The following is a 27,714-nucleotide window of genomic DNA, read 5'->3' as shown; positions in this document are numbered from 1 at the left end:
CGGGACGGTCGCGCGCGGGGGGGGGGGGGTTGAAAGACGGCGGCAGGGGAAGCTAGCGGTAATATTTAAACGCTATAACCGCTTTCTGGCGCTCCGTAACGAGGGTCCTGTCCAGTAAAGCCTCCCGCCCATCTCCCACCGGGATATCGGTCAGAGGACTCGCCAGCCTGATGATGGAAGTATTCCCAACATCAATTAGCGCCCTAACGACCAGAGGCCAGAGGCGTTAGAGTTTAAATAACGAGAGGACGCGCGTGGGACTGACTGACACCTCTGATCACAGGGCCTTCTTCCCCCGCGACCCCAAACGGGTCACTGACTTACGTAAACAATACACTAAATTGTGTGAATAGCCATTTTTTTTAAATGCCAACATTTTGCACACAGGAAACTATTAAATGTCAAGATTCCATGTTACTTATCCCTATTGAGCACGCAGGGGTGGCATGTCGTCATGTTCCCGTCTGATTAGCCCACATGCTACATCCACCTCGGTTGGTGTTCAATCAATCAAATTTGATTTGTAAAGCGTATTTTACAGCAGTTGTCACAATACGCTTTACAGACAACCCTGGCCTAAACCCCCACAGGAGCAAGCCTAAGGCAACAGTGGCGAGGAAAAACTCCCTGTGGCAGATGGGAAGAAACCTCGGAAGGAACCAGGCTCAAGGGGAAACCCATCCTCCTCTGGTCGGCTCAGGGTGTTCAGAGTGGATGAACTCAACACGGTGTGCAGGGGCCTTGGTTGGTGTTCAGAGTGGATGAACTCAACGCGGTGTGCAGGGGCCTTGGTTGGTGTTCAGAGTGGATGAACTCAACGCGGTGTGCAGGGGCTTTGGTTGGTGTTCAGAGTGGATGAACTCAACACGGTGTGCAGGGGCTTTGGTTGGTGTTCAGAGTGGATGAACTCAACACGGTGTGCAGGGGCTTTGGTTGGTGTTCAGAGTGGATGAACTCAACGCGGTGTGCAGGGGCTTTGGTTGGTGTTCAGAGTGGATGAACTCAACACGGTGTGCAGGGGCTTTGGTTGGTGTTCAGAGTGGATGAACTCAACGCGGTGTGCAGGCGCCTCGGTTGGTGTTCAGAGTGGATGAAATCAACGCGGTGTGCAGAGGAAGTGACCTGGCAGATGAAAGGAAGCGTCTTATCGCTTCTGGATCTCCAGGAACGTTGGCTAATCGGCTAATCGGCATCCACGGTTCTCCATCTGCTGCCGTTTTGCTCGTTTCCTGGAGAGTTTTGTATTTATTCAGCTGTGCTCAGCCCCCCCCCCCCTCCTCCTTATCTCTCCCATTAAAATTAATCCCCCTCTAAAAATAGCCTCTCCGTGCCAGTGCTCGAGGCTGAGGTACTCGAGCCTCCTGTTTAAGGACTCTCTGCTTTCTGTGAAAGGAGTCTGTGGAAGAGAGAGAGAGAGAGGCACCGAGCTTTCTGTTCAGCATAGCCCTGCCTGCCTGTGTCTGGGCTCTGAGCGCTGACCCTGGATCAGTTCAGCCGTTTGGCATAGCCCTGCCTGCCTGTGTCTGGGCTCTGAGCGCTGACCCTGGATCAGTTCAGCCGTTTGGCATAGCCCTGCCTGTCTGTGTCTGGGCTCTGAGCGCTGACCCTGGATCAGTTCAGCCGTTTGGCATAGCCCTGCCTGTCTGTGTCTGGGCTCTGAGCGCTGACCCTGGATCAGTTCAGCCGTTTGGCTCATTATGTATACTGCGCGCGTATCCACAGAGTGACCCTGGTCCTAGACCAGCACCCCTGCGCTCCAGGCCCTGGTCTGGAACGTGGTTCAGCTCTCTCTGTGCACCGGGCTTTTCGCCCTCTGAGGTGTGGGGTCACAAATACGTGATTGGAATGTTCGTAACTGAACATTCTAATGCTGATGTCACAATCGCTACCGGGAGCTGAAAGCAACAGAGTTCTAGAACACTGACTTAGAAAAAACATTCTAAAAAAAAACCTGCTTTTTGAAGAGTTAAGGGTCACGTCATTGAGAATGTTGCTCTGATAATAGGGATTCTGGACCTGTCGTCATAAAGCATCTCATCAGAGTGCTGATCTTGGATCAGCATTCCTCTTTACAAGGTCTAACCTTATCCGTTATGAGTTAACGTGTGAAACTGATCCTACCCCTGCACTCAACAGGCCCCTGATCTGGGATCAGCTGGGCCTCGTGGCTGGTAATGGATGAGTGTAGGATTTGGAGAGGGCCATTCTGACCCCTGATCAGCACTCTGTTTCCCTGGGCCTCGGGGGCCTGAATCTTCTGCAAGCTGGCAAGGCCTGATTTGGCTCATAGGAGGGGATTATGAAATGCGTAGATGCGCGATTCTTTCGTCACTGACCTAGATTTGCCCCGCGGATCAGAAAAGGAAAGGTCTGTTCCCACCGGCCCTTTGTTCCCGTCTGTCTCGCTGCCAACAGCAGCCCCGTCTGGACTAGCGGCAGGACATGCTGCCACTTCCGTCAGCATAGCCGCCTTCTCTCCAGACCTCCAAGAGCAGAGGCCTCACGCACACAGAGCCTACATTAGGCAGGAGCACCAGTGAATGCACACACACGTACATGCACACGCACACGTACATGCACACACATATGCGTAAACACACATGCACAAACATGCACACATACACACATACACACACATACATGCACACACACACACACACACATGCACACATGCATACATGCACACACATATGCGCACACGCGTACATACACACACACATACATGCACACACATATGTATACACACACACCCATGCGTAAACACACATGCACAGACATATGCACACACACACATACATGCATACATGCACACACATGTACATGCACATACATATGCACACACATACATGCACACACATGAACACATGCATATGCGCACACACACACATGCACACACGTACATGCACGCACATATGCACACACACATACATGCACACACAATTGCACACGCGCGTACATGCACACACGTACGCACACACATGAACACACACATGCATATGCACACATACACACATTCATTTACGTGCATGCACACACGGGCACACATGCGTACATGCACACAAACATGCCTACATGCACACAAATATGCATACAAGTGTACATGCACGCACGTGCACCCACATATGCACACACATACATCAACACACGTGTACATGCACGTATATGCACACACACATACATGTGCACACATGCACACACATATGCACACATGCGTACATGCACACATATACATGTACACACGTACATACATATGCACACACGCATACGTACGTGTATATACACATGCATATGCACACGTGTGAGATCTCTCAACACATGCATGCATGCACAAGTACACAAACATGCATACAGAAACGCACGCACATACTGCACACAAAGACAAGCGTGCACGCACACACACTCGAATGCAAACACATACCCACACATCAAATATACACGGAAAACAATCTCCGAACTTGCATCAACTTCGAAGTGAAACCGCAGCAACTTTTCTGCTTTAAAGGTGTGGGAATTACATCCGTAAATTTGGGGGTGCGAGCAGATTGCCTGCGGTCCCTGGATGAATAGTCATAATAAGAATAAGCAATGGGGGAAATACAATCAGGATGGCCCCGCGAAGCCTGCCGCTTGGTAATGACTGTCCCCGCGCGCGTCTGGGACGCTGATTACGCCTGGAGCGCCGCCGCGGCCGCCGTGATTACCTGTCAGCGTGCGCCGGGCCCGTGACAGAGCCGCCGCCGCAAGACGGACTGCCGCCGCCAGGCTGGGGGCCCGGCGGAGGGAGCCGCGGAGAGAGAGAGCGCAGGAGAGAGAGAGAGCGGGAGAGAGAGCCGCGGAGAGAGAGAGATGGCGGGAGAGAGCGCCGGAGAGAGAGAGCCGCGGAGAGAGAGAGAGAGGGAGAGAGAGAGAGAGATGGCGGGAGAGAGAGGGCGGGAGAGAGAGAGCGCGGGAGAGAGAGCCTCGGAGAGAGAGAGCGCAGGAGAGAGAGAGAGCCGCGGAGAGAGAGAGCGCGGGAGAGAGAGTGAGAGAGCGCGTGAGAGAGAGCGCGCGGGAGAGAGAGAGAGAGCGCAGGAGAGAGAGAGAGCGTGGGAGAGAGAGAGCGCAGGAGAAAGAGAGAGCGTGGGAGAGAGAGAGCGCGGGAGAGAGAGAGAGAGCACAGGAGAGAGAGAGATGGCGGGAGAGAGAGCACAGGAGAGAGAGAGATGGCGGGAGAGAGAGAGAGAGCACAGGAGAAAGAGATGGCGGGAGAGAGAGAGAGCACAGGAGAGAGAGAGATGGCGGGAGAGAGAGAGAGAGCACAGGAGAGAGAGAGATGGCGGGAGAGAGAGAGAGATGGCGGGAGAGAGAGCGCGGGAGAGAGAGACAGCGCGGGAGAGGGAGACAGCGCGGGAGAGAGAGACAGCGCGGGAGAGGGAGACAGCGCGGGAGAGGGAGATGGCGGGAGAGAGAGAGAGATGGCGGGAGAGAGAGCGCGGGAGAGAGAGACAGCGCGGGAGAGGGAGACAGCGCGGGAGAGGGAGACAGCGCGGGAGAGGGAGATGGCGGGAGAGAGAGAGAGAGCGCAGGAGAGAGAGAGATGGCGGGAGAGAGAGAGAGCGCAGGAGAGTGAGAGATGGCGGGAGTGAGAGATGGCGGGAGAGAGAGGGAGATGGCGGGAGTGTGTTTGTGTTCGCCGCCGCTCCGTTTGTTTAGCGCCCCCCGCCGGCTCCTCGCCCCGAGGGGGTCCGGTCGCTACGGCGACGCCGGCGGACGGGCGAGAAATATGTTTTTATTACCGGGGCGGGAATAGCTTTCCATCACGACGCGGGAGCGGTGGGGGGGGGGTGGGGGGGGGGGGGGGGGGGGGGGGGGGGGGGGGGGGGCGGGGGGCAGAAGACAGATTGCGCGCGGATTGCTAGCATTAGCTGAAGTGCACGGACGCGCCGTCCCCCGGCCTCTCCCCGTAATTCGAGAGGAGCGCGGCGGCGGGAGCAGGCGCAGGGGAGGACGTTTAGGAGGAAGGGTACAGAACCCGACTCCGGCTTCGTGGAAAATATGATTCCGCTCGGCGGGTCGGCCCGGGCGCTCATCAGTTCACGCCCCCCCCTCTCGCGCGAGGCCCAATCGATTGGCCGACGTGCGGACCCGTAGTATTTATAGATCAGTGCTACGTTTTCCGGAATGTTTATGTAGGCCTGCGGATCCATGATAACATTATGGGATGGCGGCAGCCTTGCAATCTTTTGTGCTCCTGTCGTCACCATATTAGACCACTTTTTAAAAATTTTAAACAGTTTTATGTCCTAATATGAGGTAGGCCGATAGCTTTTCACAAAAAAAAAAACCCAGGGAGGCTGTTCTTCAATCTATAGGTATAAATGCTCCTTTGTACTTGGGTACAATGCTATACCGGGACCATCTATACATTACAATGTGGCATTTACCAGATTCTGTAATTCAGAGCAAGTTACGTATTCGGTTTTTACATAAAATCCATTTATACAGCTGGATATCTTTACTGAAATTTTTAGAATTTTTTTTTTACTTTTGTAAATTCCAAGTATATTTCTGAATCTTTATATAGTCGTTGCATATCGCGCCTGGCCAGGGACCCTGGTTGAGAAGCCTGGTGTTGAAGTTGCAATCGCAGTTCCGTAATTATTACACTACACCTCTGCCGCCCCTTCTTGCAGTAGGACCCGCAGCGACAAGCCTGTTTAAATGAGCTTTAATGAGTGGCCGTCTCTGTTATGTACATATCGGGCGGACATGCAGGGTTAGTCGAGGAGACAGAAACGGGGTGCAGGGGGTGCGGGGGGGGGGGGGGGGTGTGCTCGGCTGTTCCTCTGGGTGTCATGGCAACGTGGTGATGAGCCATGCCCCGGTGCCCCCCCCCCCCCCGAAGACCTTCAGAAGTCGGGCCCCTCCTTCCGCAGGCTCTCGTAGTCGGTGTTGACGGCCACCAGCTGGGGAGAGGAGAATTCATTTGAATACGCTTTGCCTAAATTAAGATCATCAGCGCGTCTTTAAGAGAGCGAGCGCGAACGCCGTCTGCCTCTCCCCCCCGAGTCGTTCAGCGCGACGCGATGCTCGCTAACTTATTTTCGTCCGTTTCGTTTGCTTTCGGAGAGGCGCTCAGGAGTGCGCTGTGCGGGTGTCAGGAGTGCGCTGTGCGGGTGTCAGGAGTGCGCTGTGCGGGAGTCAGGAGTGCGCTGTGCGGGTGTGAGGAGTGCGCTGTGCGGGTGTCAGGAGTGCGCTGTGCGGGAGTCAGGAGTGCGCTGTGCGGGGGTCAGGAGTGCGCTGTGCGGCGCTCAGGAGTGCGCTGTGCGGGGGTCAGGAGTGCGCTGTGCGGGGGTCAGGAGTGCGCTGTGCGGGGGTCAGGAGTGCGCTGTGCGGGGGTCAGGAGTGCGCTGTGCGGGTGTCAGGAGTGCGCTGTGCGGGTGTCAGCAGTGCGCTGTGCGGGTGTCAGGAGTGCGCTGTGTGGGTGTCAGGAGTGTGCTGTGCGGGGGTCAGGAGTGACTGTGCGGGGGTCAGGAGTGCGCTGTGCGCTGTGCGGGTGTCAGGAGTGCGCTGTGCGGGAGTCAGGAGTGCGCTGTGCGGGTGTCAGGAGTGCGCTGTGCGCTGTGCGGGTGTCAGGAGTGCGCTGTGCAGGGGTCAGGAGTGCGCTGTGCAGGGGTCAGGAGTGCGCTGTGCGGGTGTCAGGAGTGCGCTGTGCGGGTGTCAGGAGTGCGCTGTGCGGGTGTCAGGAGTGCGCTGTGCGGGAGTCAGGAGTGCGCTGTGCGGGGGTCAGGAGTGCGCTGTGCGGGTGTCAGGAGGGCGCTGTGCGGGAGTCAGGAGTGCGCTGTGCGGGTGTCAGGAGTGTGCTGTGCGGGTGTCAGGAGTGCGCTGTGCGGGTGTCAGGAGTGCGCTGTGCGGGTGTCAGAAGTGCGCTGTGCGGGGGTCAGAAGTGCGCTGTGTGGGTGTCAGGAGTGCGCTGTGCGGGAGTCAGGAGTGCGCTGTGCGGGGGTCAGAAGTGCGCTGTGTGGGTGTCAGGAGTGCGCTGTGTGGGTGTCAGGAGTGCGCTGTGCGGGAGTCAGGAGTGCGCTGTGCGGGAGTCAGGAGTGCGCTGTGCGCTGTGCGGGTGTCAGAAGTGCGCTGTGCGGGGGTCAGAAGTGCGCTGTGTGGGTGTCAGGAGTGCGCTGTGTGGGTGTCAGGAGTGCGCTGTGCGGGAGTCAGGAGTGCGCTGTGCGGGAGTCAGGAGTGCGCTGTGCGCTGTGCGGGTGTCAGGAGTGCGCTGTGCGGGTGTCAGGAGCGGCGCTCAGGAGTGCACTGTGCGGGTGTCAGGAGTGCGCTGTGCGGGTGTCAGGAGTGCACTGTGCGGGTGTCAGGAGTGCGCTGTGCGGGTGTCAGGAGTGCGCTGTGCGGGTGTCAGGAGTGCGCTGTGCGGGTGTCAGGAGTGCACTGTGCGGGTGTCAGGAGTGCGCTGTGCGGGTGTCAGGAGTGCGCTGTGCGGGTGTCAGGAGTGCGCTGTGCGGGTGTCAGGAGCGGCGCTCAGGAGTGCACTGTGCGGGTGTCAGGAGAGGCGCTCAGGAGTGCACTGTGCGGGTGTCAGGAGTGCGCTGTGCGGGTGTCAGGAGTGCACTGTGCGGGTGTCAGGAGAGGCGCTCAGGAGTGCACTGTGCGGGTGTCAGGAGCGGCGCGGCCATTCCCCAGCCGTGACAGCAGACGCGTTCCTCTTCCGCGCTGATTATATTCATCCAGGAAAATTTCCTTTTTTTTGGTTGGGTCAGCTGTCTCCCCCTCTCCTTTCTTCATTAATGTTATTGTTCGCGGAATTTTCGACGCGCGGCCTCCGTCGGCTTCTGAGAAATGAAACACGCCGTGTCACGACCTTTCCCCCGCTGTGCCCTTCATTACGCAGGCGGGGGAAAAGCCCGTCTGAAACCCCTCCGAAGTGCCAGCCGCTGCCTCATGAATTTGTGTCATTTTCCTTTGTTGATATTTTTTTTATTATTGGCGCTGGGGTGACAGTCTTATTCAGCACTTTGACAAACATTAAAAAAATAAAATAAATAAAAACAGCGAGAGCTGCTTTGGGTCGGTGTGGAGCGCTCCTGGAGTAAGCAGGTTAAATATGCAGGCTTCCGCACCCTGCTGCCTGAGTTACTCCAGGAGTGTTTCATTTTTGTCGAATGCAATAAAAGCCGCGGGCTATGCATCCAATAATATGTGTTCGGCAAACACATGTGACCTTGAAGATGAGTGAGAGAGTGCCCTTTTCCTCAATTCTCATACTCAAGTCAAGGTCGTGTGTGTGAGTGAGTGAGAGAGTGTTTGAGAGAGTGTGAGTGTGTGAGAGAGTGTGTGTGAGAGAGTGATGGAGAGAGTGCCCTTTTCCTCAATTCTCATACTCAGGTCAAGGTCGTGTGTGTGAGTGAGTGAATGTGTGAGAGAGTGTGTGAGTGAGTGAGAGAGTGTTTGAGAGAGTGTGAGTGAGTGAGAGAGTGTGTGTCTGTGTGTGTGAGTGTGTGAGAGAGTGATGGAGAGAGTGTGTGTGAGTGTGTGAGAGAGTCATTGAGAGCGTGTGAGTGTGTGAGAGAGTGTGTTTGTGAACGTGTGTGTGTGTGTGAGAGTGTGAGAGTGTGTGTGTGTGTGTGTGAGCGTGAGTGTGTGTGAGAGTGTGTTTGTGAACGTATGTGTGTGTGTGTGTGTGTGTGTGTAAGCGTGAGTGTGTGTGAGAATGAGTGTGGGTTAGGGTGTGTGGGTATTCACCTTGTACTGGTAGTTGGGGCTTAGCTTGTTCCACGGTTCTGGATTGTTCTTTGAGTCCCAGCTGGCCGGGTCGTGCAGTGAGAGACAGAGACAGTGAGAGGAGGTAAGTGGGCCGCTGATTGGCTGCCGTTCATTCCTCATTAGCTAACCCTGCCTCTTACATAGACACAGGGCACTGCTATGGCTAAACGCCTACAATACCCACGCTGCCCCACTGCACAAAGTAAGGATATGCTGGGGAAACACCAAAATGTAGGCTCTGTACTCTGGGCGGGGGAAGAATGCCAGCTGATGGTTGGGACTCTTTTGCGATCACAGCAGCTGCCGCTGCAGACAGGGTCGCACAATCGAGGCAGTTTCACACGACCTTTCACAAGGTCATACTGGTGATGCATTTATATCCATATCACACGTACAGTCATGATAACCTCTACAAAACAATTTCACTGACATGGATGCAAAAACATTTTGTGATAAAACAGTGATAAATATTAGATGTACAGTATGTGCTAGCCCTTGATGGATACGTACAATGGTACTCTATAAAAGAGTATGCATGTACTATCCTGGAAATGTGTCAAATCTACCCCAAAACACGATCTTTCACTCCTTAGCATTCAGTTCATACTTACATAAATAAAACTACAGATTACAAACAAAACAAACGATCTGGCTGAGCACTGCCATCGCCACGGGCAACTGCTCCACATTCAGTTCTGAAAAGAGATCTACAGTGAAGCAGAACCCTGCTATACTTTTATTTACCGGGTACCATGTGCTGTACCTTTTAACTGGCCCGTCTGCTCGAGCATGAGATCAGGACTGCGCAGTCTGCGCAGACGCTGCTCTGATGAGCAGACTCCCAGCAGCCACCGGTCCTAATTTTCTCTGCAGTTGTCCAGCTATGGTTGCCAGATTTAGAATTTTCACAACCGGGCAACATGCTCAGCTCATAGCGTAATCGCGAACGACGTAGGGAGCTGTCAGTCCGGGTGGGGGGGGGGTCGGGGGGGGGGTTAAAGTTTGAAACCCCAGGGACCATTCTGTCAGACCGGGGATAATTGATATGTGATGTCATTACAGACTGCTACTATATTTCCAAACATCAATGCCTCAAACCACACATTGCATTGTCCTGTCAGGAACACACACCGGACCTGTACAGATCATTTGAAAACCGGTCATTCCGGTTGGAAAGCGGATGTCTGGCAACCCGACGTCCCGCTGAGCTATTCCGGTGAGGCGCACGGAGGCAGACTGCAACCCCTGGAACAGCCAGAGGGTGCGCTCTCGTGGTAGGAGGGTAACAACCCGCAGGCTATTACCCTTCGTCCCTGGGCTAACGCTACGCTTAGCTATGTGCTGCCCCGTGTGGCCGACAGCTGCAGCAAGACCAGGGTTCGATGTCCAGGCCACGGCAAATCAGTCCTCCGAGAACCAGGACTTTAACTTCCCCCACCATCGAACAGGAACAGTCTGATTCATTCTGAACACTCCCTCGATGGGTCGGGAGGTTTGTTCTGTGTGCGTAGTTCAGCATAGATGTGAGCATTGATATGATTTAGTGTAGCAGGTGAGGCCTAGTCATCGAGGCCTAGGTTGTAAATTGTGCTGGAGGTCAAGGGTCAAGAGTTAGGACATAACTTTTGATTAATTCTAAAGACTTACTGTATAAGAACACCATTCTTAGGCCAAATACTTTATCTGATGTTCTTTTGAAATACTTTTGGTTACAATCTTCTTCTTCTTTTCTATAAAAAAAGTATGAATTTGACGTGCTTATATGTTTTGTTGGCTAACATGCTGACATGCTTTCGTGAAAATATTCAGGGATGGAGGAGTGTTTTCAAATTTTACTGCAAAAAAAACTTTTCCAGCTATGTGCATTATTTGACCCAGGTTCTGGTTGGCACAGTGTATTGGGCGCGAATGAGGTCTTCTCAAGGATCTCATGGGTTCTATACTTCGTCTTTGTCTTACAATGTTGCTGTAAAAAAATATTTTATGGTCATTTGCCTCTGCGTTTTACAAGGACAAAAGAACGGGCTGCACCTGACGTGGGGTCCCCTGGCCAGGCGGATCAGGTACAGGGTGGCACCAAGAATCCCAAACGTGGTGAAGAAGAACTGAGGAATGAGCTGAGAGAGAGGAGAGAGAGAGGGAGAGGGAGAGGGAGAGGGAGAAAGAGGGAGAGAAGGCCTCGTTTATAAATGTGTCAGGACGATTATGGATTTCCTAGGCCAGGCCTGGGTGGTATTCACATGGTTTCAGGGACAGGGCTGAGACTGCCTCTCCCTGTGGAACCTGGAAATTAAGGCTCATACAAGCCCAGCTTATCAGCTCATCTCAGCTACATTACATTTATATAGCAGATCTGTTACTGACACATTCTCACTTAGTGTATGTGTATCTGTATCTGCATGGACACAAGCACACACACGCACACGCACATGCACATACACACACACGCACACGCCCATACACACGCACACACACACATACACAGTCAAACACACACGTGCGTACACACACACACACTCACACTCACACACACACACGCAGACATACACACTCAAACACACATGTGCATACACACACACACAGACATACACACTCAAACACACACGTGCGTACACACACTCACACTCACACACACACACACACAGACATACACACTCAAACACACACTCACACTCACACACACACACACACACACACACTCAAACACACATGTGCATACACACACACTCACACTCACACACACAGACATACACACTCAAACACACATGTGCATACACACACACACACACTCACACTCATACACACAGACATACACACTCAAACACACGTGCGTACACACACACACACACACACATGCCAGAGCGTTAGTTGACATTCCTCCCATTGCCCCGGCGCTGTTGCATATGTATGAGACAGACTTCCTGTCAACGCAGGTTGAGCGGGCAAGGACACCGCGAAGGGAGAGAGAGAAAGAGAGAGGGAGAGAGGGAGAGAGAGGAGACAGAGAAAGAGAGAGAGGGAGAGAGCAATCTCAGACACTCCGTGCTGAACCGCTCTCCGCTTCCCCCCCCCCCCCCCCCCCCCCCCCCCCCCCCTTCCGTCAGCCTGAGTGACAGGACCAGGGGGCAGGGCCAGGGTTCAGGAAACAGACAGGGATTGGGACAGGACAGCGCACTCAAGATGAACTGTGCAGTCTCAGTTCAGTCAACCAAGTGGTGTGATTCTGAGAGAGAAAAAGAAAGGCATTAGTGAGGGAGCTGGTCGCGTGCGCGCATTCTGAATTTGTTCTAATTCCTCTTTTTACTTTTCTTTTTCGGGGAAATCGATGTTCGAACCGGCATTTCTCCCAGTTCATAACTCTTCCTTTGAAATGGAGGTAACGGCTTTAAACTGCTCCACACGTGATATCTGGAATGTGTTCAGATTCACACCCAGAATTAACGCCTTCTTATGTTAACCTTCATTTTTTTCATATTTAAGAAATCCCATATTTGATACCTTTTCACGATGGCATTTTTGTAGCAATAGCGAATAATGTGTATGCGTTCTGTAATTGCTCCTCGATGTGCTGTTTTCCATTGGTGGTGCCGGGTGTGACAACCCCGCCTAGTGTTCAAATATGATGACGCACGCACAGGAGCTTGCATGCTGACTGAAAAAGAGCAAGGGCCTAAAATCCAAAAATCGGGTTTGATATGTTGCTCAATATTACCATGTCAGACGACATAGTCAGCTGGCACTAGACCTGCCTTCCTCATATGCTTCCAGTGATAGCTCCTTTTCAAATGGTGTTAGGATTGTGGAAATGAACTTTTGTGACCACCAGTCACCAGTCAGGTGTTACCAGATCCAGCAAAATGGAAAAAAAGAAGGATTGCCACTTTAAATATAGTGCAATTATGTTTGTGTTCAGCATAGGAGACAGCCTCAGGGTACCTTCTCAGAGCTGAGGATAGGAGACAGTCAGACTTTGTTGAGCCAAGGACCAGTTTGGACAGGTGGTTTTTCTGGTATCTATAGCTGTGGATCCAAAAGCTGAGGAAAAACTTACTTAAAATTAATTTTACTTAAAATCAATTTAAATAATAATAATTTGGACTGAAACAAAATGTCAGGACTGCTTCTAAGGCAAAAGCGAATCGGGATGCTGAGGGGAGGAGGCTGAAATCGCAGAGCTGCCAGACGCTCGTGCGTACTCCGCTCGGCGATCCCGCATCTGCAGTCCGGCCGCGTCCCGGCGCGGCGGCGGCGTAAAGGCCAGGCCCACGCCCGTCTCCGCCCCCCTGAGCGGGATCAGTGTATTAGATCAGCGGCGTCTCCGGGTCAGCGGCGCCCGATGAGCTCCCGCAATCAGACCCGCGCTGCCGCGCGCTCATCTCCCTCCCTCGTAAATGCCAGCTTGAGTAATGGAGCGGGTCTTCTGGGGGGGGGAGGTCTCGAGCTGCCGCCCTCGCCACGCGACAGGAGAGCTGATTATCCCGCTGGCCAAGGTCCCCCCCCCAGTCTCCCCACAGGGGCGCCAATCGCCCGCGTACTGAAGCTTCGAGGGGTGGGGGGGGGGGTGGAGAAGTGAGGTACAGGGGTTAGAGAACAGGGCGTGGAACCTGAAGGTTGCAGGTTCGAACGGATGCGGTCCTTCTCTTGGATATCCAGCGGTTTGGGTGGACCCTGTGCGGGCGACGCTCTTGATAGTAACAATGCCGCGTGCTAAATGGGGGTAACGTGATGAGGACGCCCCGAAAACAAGCTGTGGCCTCGGGGTCCACATCTGGGTCCCGCCAAAGCTGGATGGCTCATACGGATAAAGAGAGACCCTCTGTCATTAGTGCTCTCTATTGTCGATCTGTTATCCTCTGTAGGTAGTTTGTGCTTTAGGACTATTCATTTTGGTGAGGTCCAAAAGTGAATGCGACCTGGACATCCGGGAGTAACGGCGACGCCGTTAACGCTCACCAGCAGATGCTAGTATTCAGGGTGATGCTGATGTCGCTAGTATGCTAGCATTCACGCTATGCAGATGCAATGGAGCAAACTCCACATGTTTCCATGTTTGTTACACCAAAGTAAAATATCCCTTTAAGGCACCATGCTTTGGGGCATGGATGAGCCCCATAGCCCCGGTTCAAATCAGGCCCATGCCAGTGCTGACTGCGGCTGGCAGCGATAGCCCAGGATATAGGGGTGGGGGGGTGGGGGGGGTGGGGGGGAGGGTTCAGTCAGTCAGGGATCCATGTTTCATTGCTCTCTAGTGACCCCCGCTGGTCTAGCAGGGCACTGTGGGCCACATGTCAAAGCCACGTATATAAAAGGTCTTCCTCCGATTCCACTCTATCAGAGCTTGGCTGTAGTCTGTAGTGTGAAAAGAAGCAGCTGGCGACCCCTTGTGGTTTCAGAGGAGAACTGCGGTTATCTACGCTCTTCTGATTCAGCAGCGAGGTTAGCAGCATGAACGGGTCAGCAGTTCCCAACAGCTGGCCGTTCCAAAATTAGGGCGGGAATTGGATATGCTCAGCCCCACATTAGGCACCAAACTTAAGAAAACAAAAATGTTTTTAAATGCTTTAATTCTTTAAGCTGGTAAAATTTGATAACAGTCCTATTATGTCCTTGAGAACTTTCAGCTGAACGTTTTACTAACCTTTGCATGTAATAGTATGAAAGAAGGGTTTTTGTTTCCAGTGCTGGTGAGAATAGGCCTTTCTCTCTGGACTGTGAGTAATGTGCAGGGATGGCTCCAGAGCCTGCAGGGTCTGAGATGATTATTTGAGCAGCGTATGACGGGGGCTGGGGTGAACGGCATGCTGGGAGGACCGCGAGGAGGGGAGACCGAGGCCCTCCTGGGGTTCGGAATACAAAATGCAACTGAAGAAAGAGGAAACCGTGAGCAAAGCAAACACACAGAAGGCCTTCGTGACCCATACCCCCCCCCCCCCCCCCCCGCATGGAGGGTGCTTCTACACTCCAAATCATGAAAGGATTGAGAGAGCCAGGAGGTGCACAATGCCTGTGCTTCTGAGAGAGTGTTGGGTGTGTGGGGTTTGGTGTGTGGAGTGGGGCATGTGGCGTGTGGTGTGCGGGGTGTGGGGTGTGGTGTGTGTGTAGTGTGTGGCGTGTGGAGTGCGGGGTGTGGACTGTGTGCTGTGTGGGGTGTGTGGAGTGTGTGGCGTGTGGTGTGTGGCGTGTGGGCTGCGGGGTGAGGTGTGTGGAGTGTGTGGCGTGGGGTGCGGGGTGTGTGGAGTGTGTGGCGTGAGGTGCGGGGTGTGGTGTGTGGCTTGTGGCGTGCAGTGTGTGGGATGTGGCGTGTAGAGTGTGTGGAGTGTGGGGTGTGTGGCGTGGAGTTTGTGGAGTGTGTGGCGTGTGGTGTGTGTTAGCTTTAGCCTGTTTTCGTCCATTTTAGTTGTTCTGGTCCTGGAATCTTTGTAAATGTTTCTCTTTTTTTTTTTTGCTCTTGCTATTCGCACAGACTCACCTGGGGGTCTGTGACAAAGCGCAGTGCTGCTGTTCCTCTCAGCTTTCCCAGATAAGATGGTGGCATGGTGGAATGTAAATCTCAGATTCTCCCGGTGCTACAGTCTGTCAGCTAATTAGCCGCCACATGTTAACCGAACTGCTCCGCGGTTACCAGGGCAATGCCACCCAGCTCCTGTTGGAGTCCGGGGTTTATTAGCATTTTGTATGCTTCTGTTTCGGGCTCTCATTAGAGATTCGCCGCCTAATGGAATTTTACAGTATGTTCAGTAATGAGTCCAAGTTAAATATGTAGAAATATATATAGATACCGTTCATGTTATGCTTCCTAATGATGTACTGGAGGCAGTGGTATGGCCTGTACTGCTGATGGGCAATGGTAAATGATGTTAGTGTTCGCTTACGTTCAACAGCTAGAGTAGGGCTGCCCAACCCTGTTCCTGAAGGTCTACCGTCCTGATGGGTTTTCATTCCAACTCTAATTGAATTGATTGATTCCTCTAAATAGCTTCTCGACGTAAATGGTAAATGGTAAATGGACTGCATTTATATAGCGTTTTTATCCAAAGCGCTTTACAATTGATGCCTCTCATTCGCCAGAGCAGTTAGGTGTCTTGCTCAAGGACACTTCGATATGCCCAGGGCGGGGTTTGAACCGGCAACCCTCCAACTGCCAGACAATCGGTCTTACCTCCTGAGCTATGTCACGCCCGACGTGCTCTCTAGCTGTTGAATGAGATGTGCTTTGCTAGGGTTGGAGTTAAAACCAAGACTAAATTCAATTTTGAATGGAAATTCTCCATACAAAACTCGCTTTGGCTCAGGGCTAAGGTTAATCTGTGTCCATGAAACTGGCGCCAGGTGAGTTCATCTCTGGCCAATCACTGGCCTGAATCGATCACTTAATTATCAGGTGGAAAAGGAAACCAGCAGCACCATTGGCCTGAAGGGCTCGGCTGTGGAGGAGACGTCCTGGGGGACACAGCGCCCCTTACTCTGGACGCGCTAGTGCGCGCTCCAGCTGAATGAGGTAGAGCACGGCGTCTGCGTCGTACTGGCGTGCTTAGCACTTACTGTTGCCGAGCAACACTCGTATAGTGCACTACTAAGCCTGTTCCAAGATGGGCTGGGCCAAAGCACACAAACATGTCACTAAACTAGCACCCTAATAGCCCCGGTGCAGGAGGCTACACAGGCAGCGTGTTAATGTAAGTCACGCAATGAAAGAGGCTAGCAGGTCACGTTACATGTGAAATACTGCACACACACGCGCGCATGCCTTTTTCTAATGAATGTATTTAAAATACCGTCCCGCCCTGTCATCGGGTTTGAACCCGTCGGGGTCCGACGGACGCTGGTGATTGGCAGGTGTGTTAGTTATTGATCAGGAACACCCGATTAACACCGCCTGCTAAGTGGAATATGATTTCCCCAGCAGAATGAAGTGATCTTGGATTGGGTACATACACCGGAGATATTGAACTTCCCTGGAAAATTGATCCCCTTGGGAAATACCAATAAGCTGTATTGAGTGGATAATGATGATGGTCAAATCATTTAGAATATTCATCTGCATTATGTCTGAAGAATAATTTATTCTGTTTTGTGCTGTTTTTATTAACAATTTGAGCCAAAATCATGATCTGAATTTCAGTGTTTGTCTTTATATGACACTATACTGACATAGTCTGCATTTGTTTGATTCTGCTGTTCTGATCTGCATTTCAGTGTTTGAATTTATATCAGACATTGAGACTAAGCTGGCATAATTTGTATTCATTTGATTCAGCTGGGGTAAATGTGAATTCATTCAGGCTTTTGAAGAATGTTTTACGATTGCTCATGGAAATGTTATCTCACGAAAAATACATTAATCATGCATTCTAGATAAGACTATAATGTGGGTATATATTTTTTCAGAGATGGTGTAACAGTCATGGAGTCCTAAGTCCCCATCGCCTGACACTTAACATTAACCCTCGCAGCACAATGTTCAGGGTTGACCGAACTCTATAGAGTTGGTTTGAGCCCAATTGGGATGGGATATCCTCAGCCAGGGTTGATTCACACTGAACAGTTAATGATCACTTTTTTAATGGCTTAAACCAGCAGGCAACTTTGTCCCTCATACTGTGCTAGTAACATGCAGGTACTGGCCTTCCAGGGCCTGGGCTGAACATTATCAAAAGAATGCGGGATTCCTTTCAACATGTCTACTTCAGTTCATTCATCATGTATATACAAGACAGGATTTTATCCCTGAAAACTTTCTAAATACCGAATATGTCTTGGACTCCATTCCTATAGTAACATCTCTCAGATGTCACATGGAGTCGGGAGGCTAAACGAAGGAGAAGATAGAGTTGTAGCCATAAGCATGCTCTGGCCTTACGCTAGATTACTTCTAGACAGCTGAAGTCTGACACGCTCCGTCCTCTTCAGTCCCTGGGGTGCACACATTTTAAGACTCTGTGAACTCTGGGAATCATGCGGCTTCACACATCTTAAGACTCCCAGCACGGTTCTTTCGGAGTGCTGATGTCAGACAAAGACAGCGCACCTATTGGCTGTCTGCGGTGTAGGATTATGAATCGCGTCGTTGACCATCACAAACCTGTTGAGCCAAGAATAAAGACTTGCGATAATATTAAACGTGTGATTTTGTCGTAACAGTCAAGACGAAAAGACTGTCACAAACTCAGACGGTGTCGTCTTAATACAATCCCACGCCAACCTCGAGTCGTGACGGGGGCGCGCACCGACTTGGGTGAGACCGGCAAGATTTTACTGCGACTTCTGAGACTGAAATCGCTGAAAATACGGTCGAGTGTACGGCCAGCATTAGTCACCGCATACGTGGTTGAAGCAGGCACACAAACTGCAGTGAAGTTGCATTTGCATTTCTAAAAATAAATGTCATTCTGTTCCATTCCAGATCGTTATTCTATACCATGGGGGAATGCAAACAAAAAAGTGCAACGCTTGCACAGTCAAATAAACTTCTTCAGGTGTATTTTTATCACCGTTTCCAACTTTGCTCTGTGTTTCTGCGTTGACATTTATTGCCGTTCTGGTTGAAAGGATGGGCAAAAAGATTTTCCTTTTGGGCAAAGAGGACCCCCTCTTTCTCCTACAAACACAATCATATATTTTCGGCCAGACCTGTCCGGCCAACCTGCTCAACTTTTCATGCTGAGCAGCTCAGGGGAATTTTCTCTCTTTCCAGCACAGATGTTTTTTCTAAAAAGATGGTTTGTGAAACCTGTTAGGAGTAAAGAAACAAATCTAGAGGTATTCCACTTCTTAACTTAACGAAACACACTTGAGACTCCCATACATGGACTAATTAGCTGACTGGATATGTTTTTTTTTCTTCTCTCAAACAAATTAACAGTGTTCAGTTTCAGAACCACTAAACGCTTGAGATATTGCTCAACCTGTATAAAGCAATACGTTTATAAAATGTTGATTTAGCACTTCCATTTACAGCCCCCATTATATATTATATTAGGAATGCAGGGCTGTTTTTTTTCTCTGATCTGTTTCTCTTTGTTATTGCCGCATAATGCAAACTATGCAAAAAGAACTTTAAGTGGTATTATACCGTATCTCCAGTCTAACTGTAAAGGCGGGTTTCTCTGGTTGACTTCACTCTCGCTGCTGTATTTGACAGCTTAATTGCAACTTAACCCCTTTACCGCGACGCGCTGTGACATCTCGCGCGGCTCGCTTGCATAACCCGCTCGTGCGGCTCTTTTAGCATTCTCTGACAGAGCGGATTATGCGGCGCTCACAAACGAGTTGGTTTTAAAAGTTTTTCCCACGTTTAGATATGGTGAGAATTTTCTGTCTTGGATAACATCCAATATATTTTTCACTAAATTCCTCCTCCGCAGTCTACCTACCTGTCAGTTGCAATGCGACAATATTTCAAAATGTTTTTTTTTTGTTTTTTTTTTTGGGTACGCATTCTGTTTTTTTTTTGTTTGTTTTGTTTCGTTATTTTGTCATTCGTCTCATGGTTCTGCAGCAACCTCACAGGCCATTCGCATCATGGCCGAAGCGTCATGCAGTGTGTTGCAGAGAAGCATGGCTAAATTGAATGAACACGTCGACAGTCCACGTCCAGGCTTCGGCCTCGTGTGATCGCTGCTTCCAAGTCTTTGGTGGGAAACCAACCTGTTTATGGTTCTTTATTTTAATTAACAGAGCGTTGGTCTCTACAGGCTTTGAAATGATATTTAGGTAGATCTTATGGTCACGTGATTTTGGGGAGGATATTTCTATACAGAGACACATATTTCTGAAGGGAGAAGAAACAATAAAAATGGTTCTGCGTTTGTCAAAACCTCTCAGACACTTCTCAGATTTCTCTGGGGTTTTTCCATTGGTCATATAGGCTATTCATTATTATAGGTCTACTTACATTTGGAATTCTCGTTTCCTTTACAAACCATTGCCCGCGTTACTGCCTAGGCCGTTAGCTTATAGCAGCACACGGAAACATTATCTTTATAAAATTGTACGACAGTGGAACCTGCGGTAGTGTGGCTTTGAAAGAGTGATATTAAGTTCCATATCAGTAGGCCTAGGTTTCTTTATTATATGTTTATATTGTTTATAATTTGTTTATTTTTAATTGAACTATATTTTGTGATCTAGCCTACTGTACGTTTGAATGACTCATTACAGTACGAATACTTTTAGGCCTATGTTAAATACATCTCAATCTGTTAGCCGCTGAAGTGCCTCTATTTATGAATTCGCTCTTTTTTCTCAAGAAAGTAAACAGTCATCGCTTATCGACACTCGCGCAGGGGTGTGTCACTGTTCACAGAAGGAGTTGAGAGATTATTTCGCCTTTGCCGCTCGTCCCTTTTTCGTTTTCTCCGCGGCATCAATTCCTCCCTTACAATATCAAGTTCAAAAGCCACTTCTCTCCCTGTAAAATAATGAAGAGGTCGATGCTATTTAAATCTGCGCTGAAAAGTTTCTACAAGGCCGATGAGATCAGAAGCCTAACTCAGACATATTTGGTGAAAAGTCGGTGAAATGCCGTCAAGGCGTTCAGGAGAATACCCGCCTACATTCGGTTGAAAAGTGAAAGTTTGCTAGCCGAATAAGGCCTACATCTGGGTAAAACCTGAGTTATACTGGAGTTAACCTAGTCCCTTCAAGTTCCAGCTTTTGCTCACTGCGAAGTTCGGAGATGAATAATATTAGCATGTTAGCATCATTAGCAAATTTTTCATACCGCAGTGGTAACGAGATGCCAGGAAATATTTCTACATACTCTAAGTTGTTCTCGCCTTAGGCATGGAGAGCGCGTGCCTGTTTCAGTGCGGTGTATCCTAACACAAGAGGAGCTGTCCAAATGCTGACGACGTCTTCCAGTTGGTTTTCTAGATAGTTTGTTTTGAGTTATGTTGGTCTTTACATATGTTTTTTCTTCGCCTGCAGGAAGTTTGTTTTTGTCTCTGGTGGGTCGTACTTAAATTGTTAAATTGCTAGGCTACACTTCCATCTCTGTTGGTACCAAGCCGACCCAGTAAAACGTTAATGAGAGTTCCCCGTTTTTAATTGCATCTTTATAGCAGTGCGTTTTGATATGGCGAACATTGTCCGTTCGTTTATTTATTTATTTATTTATTTATTTATTTATTTATTTATTTATTTATTTATTTGTTTATTAGAAGATTTGAGGACGTTGAAAACGTTCTTTTCTAGTCATAGCTGTTGACTTTTGTGGTTAGAAACTTAACTTAAACTTAACAGTGCGTTTTATTATATGCTACAAATCCTTACAATATTAAACAAAATTGCTTAATAATTTAGAAAAATGAATGCAGTGTGTTCCTGAACGCATTTCGGGAAAATTTCTGAAAACAATTCTAACCCACGAGCCCCTTCAAACTGCAGATCATGAAAGCGTAAGTGTTCCCGGTAGTAATCTTAAAGTTGTAAACACACAATTAAACATGCACTGTATAAAATGCGAGAATTAAGGGTGTTTGGGTCAAACAAGTTATAATTATGTTGTTCTTTTTGTAATTCGACGAAAATGCAAGATAAAATGATTTTCAAAAACACAGCCGAATAACCTACGGCTAACGAATTCACAAATAATTGCGCGTGCCCTACTGTGCGTCAAAAGGCCTTTAAAATAATATTATAAACTTTTTTTTTAATTGAAAACTTACTCCATGGTGTTTCTTCGCGTGTTGAAGCACTGTCTTAAACATTTTGTCCACAGATTATAGGGTGCCAATCCAAAGTGTCTTTCCTCTCCGAAAGTTAGAACGCTTAATAAATGAATGAACGATGCTATTTCTAACTATTGTTCTGGTAAAGTCTATGCCTTTTATGGGCCCACAAAGTCGTCTTTGTGTGAGAAAACAGAGCGAGACCTGTTGCGAGAACTCTGTGCTTCTGAAAGGGGGTCAGGAGGAGGGGGAAGTTATCTAATCCCCATAATTACATCTGGCCGCCGACCGCTCCAAGCCGTAGACGGTGCAGAGCCTGGCGCGAGACCTGGTGGGTAATTAGTAGGCCTATTAAAGACCTTATTGTGAAAAATGAGTGTAATCTGGGACAAGGTGGGGAAGTCCAAAATAACGCGTGTAATTTCCACAAACACACGGGCGGACAAACTCAAAATGAACGAAAGCAGCCTTTAGGCAATGTCAAATACTCAATTGTAAACCATCTAAATGACAGCTTTCTCAGAGCTTTCCAAATCCGAACTCTCCCAGTTATCTTTTAAACAGACCCTGGAGAAGGAGCCAAAACCCAAACTGCTTCCTCCCCCCCGGACCCCACCCTCCCTCCCACCCCTTTAGAGGGGGAAGAGCACAAAATGAAGCAGTGCAAAACAATAATTAAGTGCTAGATTTAATTCATATAATAAATCATAAAATATTCAAAGAAAAAAGGGGATAATCGGGCTCTTGGGGGAAAGGGGGTAGATGTTTAGGCCTTGGACGTTGTAGTTGGAGGTGGGGGGTATTGCAACTGACTACCCAGGGCTCCAAGGCAGCAGGGCGGGGGGATGGGGGGGCTCAAAAGGCCTTGACTAAACAGTTTTGCTTTTGGTTCTAAGGGGGTCCACAGAGGCTGCATACAGTATGCACAGGACCCAGAAATTCATGCTGAACCCCTGGCTGGGTCACTTGGAGTCCCTCGACCCTGCCAGCCCAAATCACCCCCCCCCTATGTTCCTAAATTTGGACGAAATTGACCAGGGGTTTCCTGCGCTCAGGGTTACCAGCCAGCTCTGTCCTGTGTTCTCACTCCACCAAAACAAATCTCACGCCAAATGAACTACAATCTCGCCAAATGAAACTACAATCCCAACAAATTAAACTACAATTCAGCCAAATGAAACTACGATCCCTCCAAATTAAACTGCAATCTCGCCAAATGGAACTACAATCTGCCAAATGAAACTACAATTCTGCCAAATGATACTAAAATCTCACCAAATGAAACTACAATCCCAACAAATTAAACTACAATTCGGCCAAATGAAACTACGATCCCTCCAAATTAAACTGCAATCTCGCCAAATGGAACTACAATCTGCCAAATGAAACTACAATTCTGCCAAATGATACTAAAATCTCACCAAATGAAACTACAATCCCGTTGGGCAACAATCTCAGCTGTTACCTAGTCCGTGACCTCATTCGCCACCCCCCCCGCCCCCCATTCCCCACAAACATAATAAATCTCATGCCAGCCAGGTGTCCAGACTGCCAATGCTGAATAGATACAGAAAACTAAAACTCTGATATAATCCTTCAGTCCTCAGGCTTTCTATGCCACCAGATAGCACCCCTTTCTCAGGAGATAAACATCACATAAATGCTTGTGTTTGTCTGCCAGGTGACTGGTGTGGCTGGGGGGGGGGGGATTTAAGGGAGATTACTGAGATGTTAAAGAGGGGGGGTGGAACAGGAAGAAAAGGTGTGTTTCCCCCTGTGACATTAAACCAGCCTACAACTTCCTGCTGCAGCATTATCTGCTGGATTACATGTATAACACACACCTCTTCAGTCTGCACGCCCCCCCCCCCAAATCCCCCCCCCCCACCAAAGCACTTTCTGCTTTCTGCTTAAGTAATTACTTTAGGATTGTACTACCATGCTTTATGGTTTTATTTGGATGTTATATGAGCTCTATGAATCTATGATTCGTATTATCGTTCAAGGTTTGTACAAATCAGCTCACATTTCGTGCCGTATTGATGTTGCACTTAGAGTTCCCGGTCTGGGACTGCGGTTAGCCATACTGCTGCTCTCTGTGGTGGAGGTGCTAGCGCTCTCTGTGGCGGAGGTGCTAGTGCTCTCTGTGGTGGAGGCGCTAGTGTTCTCTGTGGCAGAGGTGCTAGTGCTCTCTGTGGTGAAGGCGCTAGTGCTCTCTGTGGTGAAGGCGCTAGTGCTCTCTGTGGTGGAGGTGCTAGTGCTCTCTGTGGTGAAGGTGCTAGTGCTCTCTGTGGTGAAGGCGCTAGTGCTCTCTGTGGTGGAGGCGCTAGTGCTCTCTGTGGTGGAGGTGCTAGTGCTCTCTGCGGTGGAGGCGCTAGTTCTCTCTGTGAAATTAATGTCATGTAATGCAACATAACGTAAATAACCTTGTGTTTGTAAATGTCATTATCGTGTTGAGGAGGATGCTGGTTTATTTAAACAGAAGTACAAGTATATGTATTAAAACTACTTGTATGACAATATGAGACAATTCAATCCTATTCAGTTTTATTTATATATTGCTTTTTACAAAGGACATTGTCTAAAAGCAACTTTTCACAGGTCCAGGCCAGAACCCCCCCTGAGCAGGCCTGGGGTAACAGGGGCAGGGAGGACTCCCAGGCTGGTAACAGGAAGAACCCCCAGAGCTGAACCTGACTCAGAGGGGGGAGCCCGTGATACTGGCATTGGTTAATTGGAAAGGGCTGATTCCATAATACATGTAGAGAGGACAATCAAAAAATGTATTTCCGGAAATTAACATAAGTATTGTGATTAAAATACCAGTTAAGCCTTAAATTAACGTACTGTGAACAGCGATCGTACATATATGGAATATTAATGTGATATATTGGCTGTTTTTGTGGCCTTTTAGCTCGCACTTTCCCAAAATTCCATCAATGATAAGATCGGGACTCCGACGGCATCGAAAACCGATAGATTTCACTGAACACTGTTTACATTTATGGGGTTCTGAACCAGTGACATCATAATAACTCTTACTGGTTGATTTTACGTGGTCATTTATGGCAGTTGGTTCTCTCAGAATTCTGACTGATAACCAGGTCAGTATTTTCACTGGACACATCCCGACTTATAACTTCAAAGTCCCAAGTCATTTGTGAATGGTTTAAATGGATTTTGAAAGTAGACACTTCATGCTACAAGCATGCTAAGGGATTTGAGTGTGCTGTGAAGTTTACGTAGCAAACAACAAGGCTGAATCCTTCTGACGTAATTTACATAGCGACTATATGCTCAGATCGCCTAGTTTCACTCACTACGGCCAAGCGGAATCGATAAGGTTTCAGAAAATATATAACTTTTAAAGATTTAATTCAATCTTCTACTGGGACTTTTGCCGTTTATCGAGGGTGTGACAGAAAATTTTGGTGCCGCTGACTATAATCGAATGTTTTTCACATTTACCGTTCGATTGACCAAGTACCATTCAAAGTACATTTTTATGGGTTAGTGCTGTCAGATTGTGCTAGCTACTTCACATTAACCTTGTACGGCGATCAATAAAGGCTAACAGCACAGTACCACTTAATTCTAGTAACTTCTATCACCACTGTAATGAACTAAAAAAAGGTAACAAACGACCTTTTCTGTGAGAAATGTATTGTCAAGCTCACGCGCATACACTGCTGGCGACATTCTAAAGCTCCGTTTTGCCCTCCCTAATACATGTATAATAAACATAAATGACGTGCGTGAATATCAATGGCAACATGTGCCATAATTGAAGCCAATGACAATGTAACTGAAGCTGGGCAAGGATGACTCTGTTCGTGACGATAAGTTGGAAGGTGAACGGCGGGTGCTGTCGGGCAGGGGTCAGGCTGGAGCTGGAGCTGACCCATGGTGGAGGAGGGTGTGGAGCTGACCCAGCTGTGTCTGGAGGAGGGTGTGGAGCTGACCCAAGGTAGAGGAGGGTGGGGAGCTGACCCATGGTGGAGGAGGGTGTGGAGCTGACCCAGGGTGGAGGAGGGTGTGGAGCTGACGCAGGGTGGAGGAGGGTGTGGAGCTGACCCATGGTGGAGGAGGGTGTGGAGCTGACCCAGCTGTGTCTGGAGGAGGGTGTGGAGCTGACCCATGGTGGAGGAGGGTGTGGAGCTGACCCAGCTGTGTCTGGATGAGGGTGTGGAGCTGACCCATGGTGGAGGAGGGTGTGGAGCTGCCCCAGCTGTGTCTGGAGGAGGGTGTGGAGCTGACCCAGGGTGGAGGAGGGTGTGGAGCTGACCCATGGTGGAGGAGGGTGTGGAGCTGCCCCAGCTGTGTCTGGAGGAGGGTGTGGAGCTGACCCAGGGTGGAGGAGGGTGGGGAGCTGACCCAAGGTGGAGGAGGGTGTGGAGCTGACCCATGGTGGAGGAGGGTGTGGAGCTGACCCAGGGTGGAGGAGGGTGTGGAGGAGATCCAGCTGTGTCTGGATAAGGGTGTGGAGCTGACCCAGGGTAAAGGAGGGTGTGGAGCTGACCCAGGGTGGAGGAGGGTGTGGAGCTGACCCAGGGTGGAGGAGGGTGTGGAGCTGACCCAGGGTGGAGGAGAGTGCTCAGGCGGTCTTATGGCTACTGCTCTGGGCAGGTTCCTGAAGTGGGGAAAAGAGGAGAAAAAACACGATCATTATTTAGCTGCGATATGTTGGTGAGCCGAGCAGGAGAATCTGTGTGCAGTAAGGAAAACCCCGGCAGAGTAAATCTGTGGCCGCACAGCTAGAGGAACAAAGCTACTGGGCCAACGGTCACGAGGACAGCCCTGAGCCAGTCCCCACCAGACCATGCCTGGCTCATCTTAAAACAGAGACACCAGTGCGTGATCCACGGGCTGCACTGACAGCTCAATCTACCAGAGACTATAGTTTATGGCAGCCGGCCAACCCTGTCTCTCAACTGTGGGACTGGCTCAAAAAGTAGGTTTAAAGCCTAGATTTAAATATGGAGAGAAAGAGTGTCTGCACCCTGAACACGAGCTGGAAAAAGTCCCATCGGAAATGAGCGCAACATGAGCATGCTTTACCCCTTATGGTGCTTTTAGCTACTCTAGAAATAACGTGTGTGTGTGTGTGTGTGTGTATATGTCTGTGTAGAGAGAGAGAAAGAGGGAGAGAAGAGCAGAGGTCCAAGCACAGATCCTTGTGGTTTTGATAGATAGACTGATTAGAGGAGTCATTGTTAATCTACACAAATTGATGTCCATCTGAACGGTATGATCTGAACCAGGAGAGAGCTTGTCCATGCAGGCCTACTAGGTTTTCAAGTCTATCCAGAAGGGTGAGGCGATCAATAGTGTGAAGGGCTGCACTTAAATCTAAGAGCACAATTATGGAAATACAGCCCCTGTCAGAGGAGAGGAGCAGGTTACTGAGCACTTTGACTATATCAGTTTCAGAGCTGTGATGAGATCTAGAGCCAGACTGCAAATCTTCCGAGATATTGCGAGGGTGTGAGAAGGAACAGAGTTGTTTTGAGACAGTCTAAACATCTTTAAAAATAAAAGCAGCACCTGGATGCTTCCCCTAAGATAGACGTTACAGATATCTGCAGTATTACTGCGCGTGCACATTAGTAGAGATGGACCGATAATGGAAAGGCAGAAACAGATTTTGGATTTCACCTTTTCATTTCCCGAGGCAATCTCTGAATACTTTGCAGACCAGTTCATCGTCCTAAGTCCTCTCACTAGACACCTTTTACTCTGCAGGGACGAACTCATATGTCATTTTGTCTAGTTGCTAAGAGGCCTGGAGAGAGAAATCTCCAGAGTTCAGCCCGTTCATGAAACACAGTTGGTGGCACTGTATTAGCATGGAGATGCATGGTGTCCACTACAGTGGACAGGCCTTTCCAAGTCTAGTTTTACCTCCTCAAAAACATTTCTGGTCCCCAGACTGCTTGATGACAGATTCCTTGAACCTTTAGTTTCCTGCATTTTGATATGCTCTGTACTGTTACATTTGATTGGCTTTATTTGTTTTTATACACTGACGGTATGCTCTGAAGAAGGTCATTTTGACCGAAAGCTCAGCTAATTAAACTAGATTTTCAATATACTCAGCGTGCCAAGTTCTTCCTTTATTATGACACACTGAAGGTCAAAATGGTTGGTGAAGGTGGAAACATTCAAAGTAGCTCTGGTATAACTGTGGAAACCTTCTCTTCCCAGAGATCAGAGCACGTTAAAAAAATGTATTCTTGTTCGGTAAGATGCAACAAGCACTATAAGTTAAGTTTTAAACAAAAATTTAATTTGT

At 49.3% G+C, this 27,714-nt stretch overlaps 1 protein-coding gene across 5 annotated transcripts; it reads right to left on the bottom strand.

The window, feature by feature from the left end:
• Nucleotides 1-5,339: 5,339 nt before the first annotated feature.
• On the bottom strand, nt 5,340-22,005 carry LOC118211963 (cytochrome c oxidase subunit NDUFA4). Of its 5 annotated transcripts, none has more exons than XM_035389578.1 (5): nt 21,420-22,005; nt 14,390-14,588; nt 10,783-10,868; nt 8,731-8,791; nt 5,340-5,945 (listed from the first exon to the last, which is right to left on the bottom strand). In XM_035389578.1, the coding sequence occupies exons 1-5, from the start codon at nt 21,422-21,424 to the stop codon at nt 5,889-5,891; spliced, it is 408 nt and encodes a 135-aa protein (XP_035245469.1). In that variant the 5' UTR covers nt 21,425-22,005; the 3' UTR covers nt 5,340-5,888. The 5 variants fall into 5 exon arrangements, with proteins under 5 accessions (XP_035245469.1, XP_035245471.1, XP_035245470.1 ...); XM_035389580.1 differs by having other exon boundaries at nt 14,390-14,613; nt 21,420-21,493; XM_035389579.1 differs by lacking the exon at nt 21,420-22,005 and adding an exon at nt 15,221-15,727 and having other exon boundaries at nt 14,390-14,613.
• Nucleotides 22,006-27,714: the final 5,709 nt, after the last annotated feature.

Source organism: Anguilla anguilla, chromosome 13 (assembly GCF_013347855.1).
Source record: "Anguilla anguilla isolate fAngAng1 chromosome 13, fAngAng1.pri, whole genome shotgun sequence".
NCBI classification, from domain to species: domain Eukaryota; kingdom Metazoa; phylum Chordata; class Actinopteri; order Anguilliformes; family Anguillidae; genus Anguilla; species Anguilla anguilla.
Note: the sequence above shows the minus strand (reverse complement) of the source record. Positions and strands in the feature narration are given on the sequence as shown.

Bases quoted from the DNA above. Each gene is read 5' to 3' on its own strand.
- LOC118211963 (XM_035389578.1), bottom strand. The intron at 10,869-14,389 runs GTTAGTAAAACG...CCTCTCTCTCAG, and splicing joins TCATACTATTACATGCAAAG to CTCATTCCTCAGTTCTTCTT. The intron at 8,792-10,782 runs GTGCAGCCCGTT...CGACCCGGCCAG, and splicing joins GCCAGGGGACCCCACGTCAG to CTGGGACTCAAAGAACAATC.